Source organism: Juglans regia, chromosome 2, assembly GCF_001411555.2.
Source record: "Juglans regia cultivar Chandler chromosome 2, Walnut 2.0, whole genome shotgun sequence".
Lineage (NCBI taxonomy): Eukaryota > Viridiplantae > Streptophyta > Magnoliopsida > Fagales > Juglandaceae > Juglans > Juglans regia.
In genome coordinates, this window is record NC_049902.1 from 17,420,803 (window position 1) to 17,435,740 (window position 14,938).

General features: G+C 36.9%; 1 protein-coding gene across 1 annotated transcript; it reads right to left on the bottom strand.

The window, feature by feature from the left end:
* Positions 1–966: 966 nt before the first annotated feature.
* On the bottom strand, positions 967–1,545 carry LOC109004975. Its single transcript, XM_018983709.1, has one exon. It carries the CDS (start codon positions 1,543–1,545, stop codon positions 967–969), a length of 579 nt encoding a protein of 192 aa, XP_018839254.1.
* Between the last annotated feature and the right edge of the window lie 13,393 nt (positions 1,546–14,938).

The window sequence follows — 14,938 nt, forward strand, 5'->3', positions numbered from 1 at the left end:
TCGAAATATTATCCGCTACAACCATTCCTTGCCTACCTCGAACGTCAATCATATTTTCAAACCTAATTAATAATCCAAAATTTGTCGAACCTAAAATTCTAAATTCTAACCCTCCAATATTGTCGATCGTATTCTCCCATAATTTCTCTAGCCATACACGTTCGCACACACTGCCTTTTAAAGTCTAGAATATAAACCTCAATAATACAATTAAATACTCAAAAATAAGTTTCAAATTCTCCACCTAATATAAAACCTCAATAAATAACGAAAATAAACTTTCAAACTATCATATCACTCACCAAACCACGCTTCCGCTGCTTACTCTAACAACTTATAGTCCTAAAAACATTGAATCTCATACCTCGGAAAATAACTAACCCTCGCATTTACAACTAACTAATAGAGAACTCTTAAAACAATATAGTATAATCAAAAGTTCCAAGCTTAAGTCCTAAATAACCTCGATTCACAAATTTCCAGTCCTTATAAAATCTACTCTCAACCAAACTTTAATATTCAAAGCTATCCTATAAGAATAGTTCCATACAAGCATAACTAATCTCGACTCAATAAAAAAGATTTCAGGGAGAAATAGAGTGAGGTACCTGTCATCTCATTGTTGTCATTCTCAGCATCTTCAAATGTCAGTGCGAACACTCGAGTCGGTCCCATTCTATGTTGATTATTACCCTGATTCGCTTGTTGGGAACCTGGATGTGAGTTAGGCTTCTTGTTGTTTGTCAATAGCAAAGGGCATTCGCTGATAAGATGTCCGGTCTTACCACATCGAAAACACGCCCCAATTTCCCTTCTGCTCTCTCCAGTATGTGCACGATTAGAAAACTTACAGAGGCTGTTTGATTGATTTCCATGCATTTGCTTTTGCCCCGAGCTGCTCCCATCATTTCTCTTTTTCCACGGCCCTTGATCCATCATAGATTGAGACCCCTGAGGCGCAGTCCTCTATCTCTGATCCAGCAGTGTTGCGCTTCTTTGAAGGCTCCGCTCAAATACTATGGCCTTATTCACCAACTCTGAGAAGTTCCAGATTTGAAAGCCCACAATTCTTTCATAAATCCTTTCATCCAGCCCTTGCTCAAACTTACGAGCCTTCTTCTCATCATCAGGGATCAAATATGCAGGAAAGTGTGATAACTCAATAAATCTAGCTGCGTACTGGTGTACTGTCATAGCTCCCTGTACCAAATTAGCGAACTCCATAGCCTCGTCGTCTTGGACTGAGGTTGGGAAAAAGCGTTCCAGAAAGATCTGCTTGAAGTGCAGCCAATGGACTATTTCTGTCCCCTCCGCTTCTCTGATGGTTCTTTCAGAAATCCACCATCTTTTTGTTTCTCCCGTTAGTTTGAAAGCAGAAGGCAGAACCTTCTGTTCGTCTGTGCAGTTTATAATGCGGAGTATCTCCTCAATATCTTGGATCCAGTCTTCCGCTAAGGTTGCGTCGCCCCGACCATCGAAGGTGGGAGGATGCATTCGATTAAACTGTTCTGTGGTACATTCCCATTCATCATTTGTCGCATTCATACCTGATACACTTCTTTCTCGACGACGAGGTGGCATCCTGACAACTTGGATTATTAAAAAAAATATATATATATAACAAGAATAAAGGGTTTGTGCAAAATAAGCAAATGGTGATATTAGTAAAACAAGCTTAAATACATATAAAAATTGTACAAGCAACAGTAGTAAGTTTATATAACTCCAGACTCTAAACCTTCCATCTTGTGAAAAGCCTTATATGCGGTCTACAAAACCGAACAGAACCTCAATCCACATGAACATCTTAGAATATCTATAAAAATTCCAACCCTTCAAATTCCATAAATATCTTGTCTAACACTTGAGACTTCTAATACCCTAAATACCCATAAAAATCATCTCCTATAGCTCACAGATGTCTACACCACAACTCTAAAAATTATTTCCTCAACGTCATGATCCAGCGCCTACAAGAATTCTAAAACCTTAACCCTCATTAATCACCTCATTGTAGTATGCAGAATCTCTAACCCGGAATATCCCCAAGATCATCTCGTAGTCCTCAAATTTCTATACCTCGAGTATGAAATTACTTCCTAAACCCACAGATGTCTAAAACCTCAAATTCCAACCAACTCCTTATTATAGTATGCAGAATGTCAAACCTGTCTCTGATACCAACTGTAACGCCCCGATCCCGGAGGTCCGAAGAGTTAGCTCTTAATACTTAAAATTAACTTAAATAACACAACTATTAATTCCATAAAATATTAATCCATTTAATCAATCCAAAAATCAAAGTTCCTCCATGGCGAAAATAAAGAAAACTCCCAATAACATAAATTAGACATTCTCCAAAAATACGAAAACATCCTCAACTCATCAAATCAAATAATCGAAAAATAAAACAGTTTACTAACTACGACTCTCAAATAAGCATTTGTACCCTCAAGCACTTATTTCACTATGATCATCACACCGTGCTAAACTTTTTACTCTTATTCTCCAGCTGAACCATCAAAATTATCTGAAAAATAATTGGAGATAAGGGGTGAGTTATCAATAACCCAGTAAGCAGAGGACATATACTAGTGTGTAAACATGAGCATTTACAGAGTTCAGAATGCAAAACAAAAATATTTTCTTTCAGAATGCAGAATCATAATAATGTTTTCAAAATGCAGCGTCAGAACATGTTATCAAAAATATTAGAGCGAAAGTTTGAAAATATTCATAATCAAAATCCCTTTGGCATAGCATAAACTGAAACATCACATCTTATCTTATCATATCAGAACAAATACCATGTTTAATCCCCGTGGTAGGGTTGTACAAATCCCGGTAGCTAACAGAGCAGAAACAAAATGTGAATTTTCCCCTCATTTATTCTCGGAGCCCCGGGTGTGCACATAGGAAAGATCATGCAGAAAACCATTTTGTTTCCAAAGTGGGTGCACCAGAAACAGAAAAGTTGATACCACCCCATACAGAGGCCACAATTTTACACCCGTGGTGAGGTCAGAATGAAACAGAAACAGAAACAGAATGTTATGCTAGAGGTTTCCAGAAATCACATCAGATCATATCAGAGTACGGAAAGTCTTCAGAACTGAACAAAATCATAACACAGCATAATTTATGCACAAAATTTCATATTCGCTCTTTTTTTCAAAGTACAGAAACATAATGCAAAAAATAAGCTCATGTCTACACCAGTCATGACAGAAAATAATTTCTTCTTAAATAGAATCTCATGAGTAATACAGAACAAATAACTGAGGTAGTTCAAATTTCTTTTCAAACTCAAATATGTAAATTTTCCAAAAATAACATCAGCTCATTTTATTTTAATGCAAAGTCTAGCATAAGAACCCCGCTTGCCTGAACTTCTTAACTTTTCAGAATTTTTCTCAAAATGTCGAACAATTAACAATCGTCACCTATCAAATAATCAAGTAATTCCCGTAAATTTCCAATCAACCACTTATTTCGATATTTAATCCTAAACTTCTAAAATAACCTACTTAATTCCTCAAAACCTAAAATTTCTTAACCTTAACATATATCATCTTTTTCTAAAATTGCCAATGTCCATTTGATAACTTCGACTAAAAACATTTAAAAATCTAACTTATTTGTTAATGAAAACAACTTATGAAGTTTAATACTGGATAATATAATTATTCCACAATATTTTAAAATAAACCATAACTATTTTTAAATAGACTAAATCATATCTAAAATGTAGAAATAACATTACACCAATATTGTTTACTCTTAAAATAAACCTTTACTTAATAACAAGATAAAATACTTAAGCGATTTAAGGTAAGTACAAGTAAAAACTTTGTTAAATAATAATAAAAAAATAGCTTTAATCATAATTTAAATGTTTAAAAAAAATACACAATTACTAAAATAATTTGCTACCAAACGTACAATTGAAAATCCTATTATTTTATGTAAAATTTTCTTATACCACCTATATAAACCACGAAAAAAAAGACTTAATATAACCAAAAATATCAACTTGAACACATACAATAATAAGGGTAAAAATGTAATTACTTATTTAAATACTATGCAAAAATATAAGTTACGTAGGCTGAAAACGCATTCATGCAGTCACGGTGCAAATATCAGCGAGAACGGGGGTGTGAGGTACTCACCGTGAAGGGAGGAGCTGCGTACAACGCGGCGAAGAAGGTCATGGTGGTGAGGCACTGAGAGAGAGAGAGAGAGAGAGAGAGAGGGATGAGCGAGAGACCTCACGCAGAAAGAGAGAGGGACGGAGAGATAGCTCGGCGTGAAAGAGGACGAAAACTCACCGAGGGGCAGCAGGGCTTGCGACGGTCTGGGGGCTGGCCGTCGACTTGGGCAGTGTCCGAAGGTGGAGGCTTGTCCTCCAGCGTCTTTTGATGGCAGTGGCGTCGAAGTTGAGGGGGCTGACGACGTGACTCACGGTGGGGATGCTTCCCCTGTTTCGGCGTGTAAAAACAGAGTCCTTCACGTCCCAAAGCGTATCAGCGGCTTGGTGCGGAGGTGCAGGGCAGAGCAGCGGCAATCATGGTGGTTTCCATCGTGTGGGATGTGGCTCGAGTGTTTCAGGCTGGGCTCAGTCGTGGCAGTGGCTGGGATGCTGCGCGGTTGTCTTCGCGTTCCACTACGGTGCAGTGGGTGATCTGTGCAGCGGCGCCACGGGTTATACCGTGTTGCAATACGGGCTCGGCTCATTTGGTGCTGTGGTTCAGGTGCTTCACAGTTGCGCTTTGGGGAAGGGCTCATGGTGAAGGAGGCTGAGGCGTGAAAAAGAAGAAGCGGCACTCTAGGTTTTAATTGAGGATGAAGAACAGGCAAATATATAGATGAAAGGATGACCAAAAAAAAAAAATAAAACCCTAGAGAGCCGAGAGAGAGACGTGCGCGCAGATGTGTCGTGTGTGTGCATGGTGTGGACGAGAGGAATTCTTACGGGAGTTAAGAAATAAAGACCGAAAGAGAAGAGAACAAAATAAAACATGCGGGAAAAATAATCGTGTGAAGAATAGTAAAATAATATAGAATAAACTAAAACAAAATAAAAAGAAATAAATAAATAAAATAAAATTGAGCTTGATTGTGTCCGAGTGTTACACCATTTTTCTTGAATTTTGGTTGTGTCAGAGGACGTTTTATTATTATTGTTATTTATCAAACAATTTCATTTTGGCTTTGTTTGGATCGTTTTGGGCTAGTCTGCCAGGGTTTTGGGCTACTAAAGCCTCTTTCTTTCCCCTAAACGATCTTTTGGGCTTTTGTTTTTCATAAACCCCAAACCAAACCAAAGTCTAAACTAATTTGAATCTTTGTTTTAGCCATAAGTGTTTTTATTTATGGTTATTATGTTTTTTTCATCACTAAATTAAATCTAGTATCGATTATTAACAATTATTATTTAACTAGTGTCTAATTACATATTATTATACTACAACATTACATGTTATTAACTCATTATACTATTCTATACTAGTGTCTAAGTTATTCCTATTATAGACTTGTACTATATTGTTTAATTACATGTTATTATACTAAAATATTACATGTTATTATACTAGTGTTATTATATATTAGTATTCCATACTATTATACATTAGTTATTACACATTAGTATTATATACATTATTGTTATATGGTAGTAATACTATAAGGTTATGGTAGTACCATAGGAAGCTCCCGAACTAAAAGCTAAAATCTCAAAACTTTGCAAGTTTGCACTCAATTGGCTTGCTACTAACTAAGCAAGGGCAAAGTGGCAAAAAAGTGATCGGATCCGATTGGCCTGGGGATGGGGCATACATACCATAAAGTCAGGGTAGTACCATATCAAGCCCCCGAGCGAAAAATTCAAACCTCATAACTTTGCAACTTTGCACTCAATTGGTTTGCTAGTAAGTAAGGGCAAAGTGGCAAACAGTGACCGGATCCGACTGGCTTGGAGATGGGGCATACATACCATAAGGTAATAGTTGTACCATAGGAAGCCCACGAGCGAAAAGCTCCAACCTCGTAACTTCGAAAGTTTGCACTCAATTGATTTGCTACTAAGCAAGGGAAAATTGGCAAAAAAAGTGACTGGATTCGATTGGCCCAAGGACGGGGCATACATAAAAGAAGGTCAGGGTAATACCATAGCAAGCCCTAAAGCAAAAAGCTCCAACATAATAACTTGGCAACTTTGCACTCAATTGGTTTGCTATTAAGCAAGGACAAAGTGACAAAAAAGTGGCCGAATTCGATTGGCTTGTGGATGAGGCATACATACCATAAGGTCTTGAAAGTAGTACTATAGAAAACCCCCGAGCAAAAGGCTCCAACCTCATAACTTTGCAAGTTTGCACTCAATTGGTTTGCTACTAAGCAAGGGCAAAGTGGCAAAAAAGTTATTGGATCCAATTGGCTAGGGGATAGGGCATAGATGCCACAAGGTCAAGGTAGTACAATATCATGCCCTCGAGCGAAAAACTCTAACCTCATAACTTTGCAACTTTGCACTCAATAGGTTCACTACTAAGCAATTTATATTATAGTGTTAGTATATTATTTTATAATAATTAAGTCATATTATTATATTATTGAATTAACTATATAAGTTCTAATTATATAACTATACTAGTATATATGAATAATATATAGATAAATACATTTATTTTTGTAACATATGTACAATATCAGAGTGTCAGTGTCAGATTCGGATTGAGTCAGAATCGGAGTCGGTTCGACAATACCTATGACTACAACTGAAAAATTAGAAAAAAAATCTGACTCCAATTCTATTTTGGACGTGAGCCAAATTCGGAATCAAGTTTTCAATTTTTGCTTAGTGTTGCCGACAATGAAAGTGGGATCTCTACGGTTTTAGACTTTAATGGTGGGTAGCGGGGCCCCGCCCCCGCCCCCGCCCCCGCTGCCCCGCCCAGCTTCCGCTCCACTCCCGTTCAACGGGGCGGAGCATCTCGTCCGTCAGATGCGGGGGGCGGGGGGCCCCGCCCGCATTTGAACCCCCAAGTAGGGGCGGGGGCGGGATAGGTTTTGTTTTTTCTTTAACCATAACGAAACGACGCCGTTTCGTTAATGGCGAAACGTCATCGTTTCATGTTTTGTTTAGGTGGCGAGATCACCCTCCACTCACTTGCTCTCTCTCTCTCTCTCTCTCTCTCTCTCTCTCTCTCTCTCTCTCTCTCTCTCTCTCGCTCGCCAATCATCGCGCTCTCTGTGTCTCGCTCTGTCGCTTGCCATCGCCGCAACGTTCCATGACTCCGTCTTCATCTCTGTCGCGAAAGGTAAGAAACCCTAACTCTACTGAAATTTTTTGTGAAATTTCTTTTATGGAATGGAGATTGGAGGAAGGATGGGTATTAATTGAAGATGGAGGATGAGATTTTGTGAATTGTGTGTTGTGGAGACTTGATTTTGCATGTGGTTCATTGGTTTGAATGGTTGATGACTGTGTGTTAGTGTGTGAATCTCTTATCTTTTCGTGAATGTGATTGGTTTATTTTTTCATTTTTTTTGAAATACCCTAAAATAATTTAGGGTTTTGATTCATCCTAAAATAATTTAGGGGTTTCAAGGATTGAAACCCCTAAATTATTTTAGGGTTTCGGATTGGGGGGATTTTGAGGATTTACACTACTGTAGGATAAGATCTGATTTGTAATTGGGAAATTATTTTTTTAACAACTTTTATAACCCATTTTAATTGGGTATTTCATTTCTTTTACAGCTTTTATAACCCTTTTTAATTGGGTAATGGTATTTGTTTTTACAACTTTTATAACCCATTTTAATTGGGTATTTAATTTATTTTACAACTTTTATAGCCCATTTTAATTGGGTACTTAATTTTTTTTACAACTTTTATAACCCATTTTAATTGGGTATTTCATTTCTTTTACAGCTTTTATAACCCATTTTAATTGGGTTATGGTATTTTTTCTTACAACTTTTATAACCAATTTTAATTGTTTTATAACTCATTTTAATTGAGTATTTAATTTTTTTTACAACTTTTATAACCCATTTTAATTGGGTATTTCATTTGTTTTACAACTTTTATAACCCATTTTAATTGGGTATTTAATTTTTTTTTGCAACTCTTATAACCCATTTTAATTGGGTAATTTGGGTATTTCATTTTTTTTTTTTATATGATGTTTGATCATTGATGTTTGATATTCCAACTTCCAATATATATGTTAATGCTTGGATGTTAATTATTTGACATGTTGCTATGTTTGCATTAATTTCATATTTCTTGTTTGTTTGAGTTTATAGATATGCCAGCAGATTCTAGTGCAAGCTCTTCTTTCCATGCCCAGGGTATCTCTATCTCTACACCTACCCCTACTCCTATTTCTACAACTACCCCTACCCCTGGCCCAACACCTACCTCTACGGCACCTTGCCCCGCCCTCAAGCCCAACAAGAAACCTGCTTCTATAATTTGGGCTCATTTCACCAAACTAAAGGGTGGTGACCCAAATAACATCCAAGCCAAATGTAACCATTGTGGAAAAATCTATGGATGCCACTATAGGAAACATGATACTTCACAATTAAAGGTACAATTAGAAAAGCTATGTAAAAAAAGTCAAATATTAAGATCATTACAAGAAAAGAGATAATCTAGACTAGAAATTGGACCTCAAAAAATGCGGATGGGACTAGTGGGGGTGCAACTTTGAGGGGGTATACTAAGTATGATCCCGATGAGTGTAGAAGACACCTAGCTCGTATGATCATCAAGGACAAGCTACCTTTTCAAGTTGTTGATGGGAAAGGGTTCTAAGCATTTGCTCGCTACTTGGAACTAAGGTTTAATATTCATTCTCGCCACATGGTGGCAAAGGATGTAAAAAAAATATTTTTACATTAAAAAAGAGAAGTTGATGGGTGAATTGGCCGGTCATTTTGTTTGCCTTACCACTGATACTTGGACATCAGTCCAAAATTTTAATTATATGTCTTTAATTGTGCATTTTGTTGATTGTAATTGGACATTGCATAAGAAACTTATAAAATTTTCTCAAATCACTGATAATAAGGGTGAGACAATTGGAAAGGCCTTAGAGGTCACAATAAAGGAGTGGGGTTGATCCAAGTTCTTACAGTCACATTTGATAATGCCTCGTTTAATGATGTCGCATTGGGACATCTGAAGACCTATCTTAGAGAGGCAAATAAGACAATCTTGGGTGGTGAGTGTCTACATGTGAGATATGCGGCACATATTTTGAATCTTATTATTACTGATGATTTGAGAGATCTTCATGACTCAATTGCTTGAGTTAGGACTGCTGTGAGATGGGTGAGATCTTCTCTTTCAAAGTTGGAGAAATTCAAGATTGCTTCAAGGTCTGCTGGCCTAACATCTAAGAAGGGCCTTTGTATTGATATGGCTACACGAAGGAACTCAACATTTTTTATGTTGGAGGAGGCCCAAGAATATAGGCTGGCATTTGCACTATTGGGTGATGAAGACATCCAATATGTTAAATATTTTGATGATCACAGGAGAAAACCCGTAGATGATGATTGAGAGATTGTATCTAATTTTGTAGAGTTTTTTAGGCTTTTTTATGAGGTCACCACGACGATATCTGGAACTTTGAACCTTACATCCTATCAGTTCTGTCAGCAAATGTGTAAAGTAAAAGAAGAATTAGATGACATGGTCACGGGTGGTCACTATAGGCTGCGGGATATGACATTGGGTATGAGGTCAAAGTACGATAAGTATTGGGGAGATTTTACTAGGGCTAATATTTTGTTATATGTAGTTGTCATCCTTGACCCGAGATTTAAGGTGGATGTCATGATATTTGGATTGTACCTTGCGTATGGGCAAGTATGGGCTGAGCTTATTGCAGCAAGGGTTTGGAAAACCCTTTGTAGATTATTTGATGAGTTTACCATCCTGCGGGGTGGTAATATTGAAGCACCTACACCTACCCCCACTGGTTCAAGAAGTCGATAGTGGCAAAAGACGTAGATTGGACTGGGGTGAGAGGTTTGAGCAGACCCCCTTAATGAGGAGTTATGTAGAGGCTCAGTCAAAGATAGACAGATACTTAGCAGCGGAGGTAATACCCTTTTCATGAGACTTCGATATATTAAGTTGGTGGAAGGTGAATGCCATAAAATATCCCATTCTTGGAGAGATAGCCTGCAGTCGTTTGGCCATCCCTGTTAGCTCCGTAGCCTCGGAGTCAGCCTTTAGCACCAGAGGACGTGTATTGGATTCATTTCGGAGTTCATTAGCTCCTACCAGTGTGGAGGATTTGATTTGCACACAGAATTGGATCAAGGGAACTCCAATTCATGTTCCGGATGTTCTTGAGTATGAGGAGGCCGACGTCAAGGAGGGTGGTTATCAGTCTGGATATGGTATTTATTTTAATTTAGTTTTCTAATTTCTTATTAATTAATTAATTTTCATTTAATTAGTATTCATTAATTTCATTTCAAATTTTATTGTTATAGTAATACATGAGATGGCGTCTACGGTTACCTCCGATGCAATATGACTTTATATTGGACCCACCATTGCTATGGTTTGCACAATTTGTCCTTTATTTGTTTTTTCCATTTATAGTTTTATATCATATTTTAGTATCTAATTATTTTGCTTGTATGTTTTTTAGCTTTTATATTCTCAATATACACATGCCGAATCCTAATGATCGATCTATTCTCATCTGCCTGATCTTCATCTCAAATTCCAATTGCCCAATCCCAATCTCATCTTGGTTAGTACTTTTAATATTTTGTATTTTTGTTTCATTTTATAACTTTATAATTTTAATTTGTTTTATTTTTAACTTATTAATATTTTAGGTTTTATAGCTTATTAATGTTTATGATCTTGATTTTCAATCTCACAGCAGTCGACAGAACTCACCATTCAGTGAACTCACCGCCACAGCACCATCCCAAATTGAAAATTTATTAGTTATAATTATTAATTTACAATTAAGTGTAATGTTGCTACAATAGTTAATAGTACAATTTGTAATATTTAATATTTTTAGAAAATTTTGTAATATTGTAACAGTTTAAATTTATTAGTTCTCTTAGAGTCTTAATTTGTATAATTGTAAATTGTAATTTGTAATAACTTAGTGCCTTAGAGATAATTATTACTTAATTAGTTAAAAGTTGAAATTTAGTATATAGTTAATAGTTCTATCTATATATATGTATCTTTTTTTTTTTCAATTTCTAAATATATTTATTTCTTTTAGTTAAATTCTAGGTCCAAAGTGGCCCAAAAATGGATTCTGGGCCCAAAAATAGATTTAGGGCCAAGCAAAATGAGCTGGGCCGAAGGCCCAGTAGGAGGGGCAGGGGGGTGGGGCGGACGGATGGGGGTCCACCCCCGCACCCCGGCGAACAGACGTGGTACCCCGCCCATGCGATGGAAATTTTGACACCCCGCCGATGCTGGGGCAGGGGGCGAGGGAGGGGTGGCCCCGCCTCGTTGGGGGCGGGTAGCACCCCTAGTTTTAGTATGGTGGGATCCAATCTGACGTTGCTTGGGTCATCCTAGAGACGAGCCTGGTTCATGAGAGCCAGCCTGCATGTGCTTGTCGGGTGGTTCCAAGTATCGTCTAGGGCAACTGGGCTTTTATTATTATCTTTTTAAAATAACTTTTTAAAAGATTTTACAATTTTTCACAAATGGCATGTGAAAGTACTTATGTCATCTAGTCATCGATAACAACATGGCATTTTTAACACAATATTAATTGAAATAATGAAAGCTGAAAGTACATATATAGAGAAAAAGCTTGAAAATTATAGATGTAACGCCCCGATCTCGCAGGGATCGAAGAGTTACTCCTTATAACCTAAAACTCACAATTCAATATATTTACATACTCCAAAATATAAAGTCATCAGAATACTACAAAATCTCTTAATACAATCCGCCAATTCTTAGAAATCTTCTATGAGTAATCCACTATGCTTAAATAATCATCTCATCGATGCTCGATAATCCTAATCCTTAGTTGGAATATTCAAAATCATCTGAAAAATAATTAGAGATAAGGGGTGAGTTATCAACAACTCAGTAAGCAGATGACATATACTAGTGTGTAAACATGAACATTTACAGAGTTCAAAATGCAGAACAAAATATTTTCTTTCATAATGCAGAATCAGAATAATGTTTAAAAAATACAGCGTCAGAGCATATTATAAAAAATATCAGAGCGAAAGTTCGAAAATATTCATAATCAAAATCCTTTGGCATAGCATAAACAGAAACAACACATCTTATCTTATCATATCAGAGCAAATACATGCTTAACCCTCGTGGTAGGGTTGTGCAAATCCCGGTAGCTAACCGAGCATAAACATAATGTGAATCTTTCCCTTATTCATTCTCGGAGCCCCGAGTGCACATAGGAAAGACCACGCAGAAAACTACTTTGTTTCTAAAGTGGGTGCACCAGAAACAGAAAAGTTACCAACCAAAATAAAGGCCACAGTTTTACACCCATGGTAAGGTTAGAACGATATAGAAACAGAAACAGAGTGTTATGCCAGAGGTTTTTAGAAATCACAACAGATCATATCAAAGTACAGAAAATCTTCAGAATAGAACAAAATCACCACATAATTTATGCACAAATTTCATATTCGCTCTCTTTTTCAAGGTTTAGAAACAATATGTCAAAAATAAGGTCATGTCTACACCAGTCATGATAGAAAATAATTTCTTATTAAATAAAATCTCATGAGTAATGCAAAATAAATAACTAAGGTAGTTCAAATTTATTTTCATAATCAAATATGTATATTTTCCAAAACTAACCTCAGCTCATTTTATTTTAATGCAAAGTCCAGCATAGGAAACTCGCTTACATGGACTTCTTAGCTTTTTTGAAATTTTCCTAAAAAATGTCGAACAATAATTAAGCGTCACCTATAAAATAATTATGCAATTTTCGTAAATTTCTAATTAATCACGTATTTCGATATTTAATCCTAAACTTTTAAAATAACCTATTTACTTCCTCAAAACCTAAAATTACAAATCATCACTTTCTAAAATCATCAATATTGATTTAATAACTTTGACTAAAGCATTTATAAGTTTGACTTATTTATTATTGAAAACAACTTATAAAGTTTAATACGAGATAATATACTTGTCCCAAAATATTTTAAAATAAACCATAACTATTTTTTAATAGACTAAATCATATCTAAAATGTAAAAATAACATTACACCAATATTGTTTACTTTTAAAATAAATCTTTACTTAATAAGATGTTAAAATAATATTCTGTAATCATAATTAAATAAGAGTTTATTAACACATAATAAAATTTTTAAAACACCTTAGCATAACTTGCAGTTCAAAGGGTAAAAAAGTAATTAATAATATTAGTGTAAAATATAACTTAGAACGATGTAATATACTTACGTAAACCAAAATTATTTGAAGGAAAACAGAGGCTACGTACACGATATGGAGGTTCACTGTGACTGAAGGAGGTCGCGGCGGGGCAGGCCAGTGGGAGGTGGTGGAGACATGACGGCGGAACACTGAGAGAGAGAGACCATCGCGAGAGGGAGGAATTACACACAGAGTACAACGGGAAGCTACGGACATGGGTCGCCCAAGGCAGCATCTAATGGTGGAGGCTTGTCCTCCAGCATCTTCTACTGTCAATGGCGTCTTATGTGGCTGCGTGGGTAGTGGCTTAAGGGCAGTTGGTATTTGAGACAAAATACTCTGTTTTTGAGAGCCAAAACAGAGGCACATACAGTTTCATGTGGGCTGGGCATGGTGGTGATCTGAGGGAGGAGTAACAATGTGGTTGACTTGGCTTCGGGGTGGCGAGGCTGCCGGAGGCTACAGTATAACGGAGGCTGTGGGTTGCGGGGTTGCAGTGAGGGTGCAACTACGTGGGAGACTACGGTGTAGTTTCGGTTTGTTCTTGACTCTCGGTGATGGTAAAGCAGCGTCTCCGTGTTGAATGGTCGAGGAGTATTGGTCAACGGGAGTTGGGCTAGCGGCTTGTGGTGGCGTTTTCCGACATGGGTTCACGGCTGGCCATGGTGGTGCTATGGTGGTGGCATCAGTTTTCACATGGGGATAGAGGCTGGGGCTTGTGATTCTGCAACAGGGGGAAGCCGTGGCTGGCTACGCTTGGCTGGGCAATGAATACTCTAAGGTGGTGCGGCGGCAAGTGTTTGGGTAGTTTCTAAAAGCATGGGATAATATATGTATGTCTATATATATAGGTGACGGAAACCCTAAGGGAAACACTGAGATGAAGAAACGTGCATGTTGTGGAGAAAAACTGATTCAAGTGTAACTCTAGTTGAGGGAGAGTGGCGTGCGTGGAGAGGAAAAACAAAGGAATGTGAAATGGGTAGTACGTAAAAAAAAAAAGGTAACATGGGCTTGGGCTTTTTCCCCGAATTATAGGCCCCTACTCAAACTCAAATAAAAAAAAATCCAACTTGTTTAAAAAAAATTATCTCCACCCATAAAATAATATTCAAAAAATTTTCCCTGACTTTTTCATATACTTAACCCGAAAAAAAAGGAAAAAAAAAAATTTGGTACTAGGCTCAGGTGTTACAATAGATAAGAAGCACCATCTTTCCGAGTGGCAAGCACAAGGACAATTTTTTATTCTTAACAAAAGTTGCTCTGCGTTTCAGTCAGCGGCATTTTTGTTGAAAAATCATGAAATGGCTTTAATGGAGAAAAAGAAAGGGTTATAAGGATCTGACATATAAGAAGCAGTAGATATTAGCACTTAGAATCCTTGAAAGTACAACACACACCTGAGCAACACATAGGTTTACATTTTAATAAAAACTTAAAATAAACATGAACAAAGCATACAACAAATTTATAAACATTTTGGG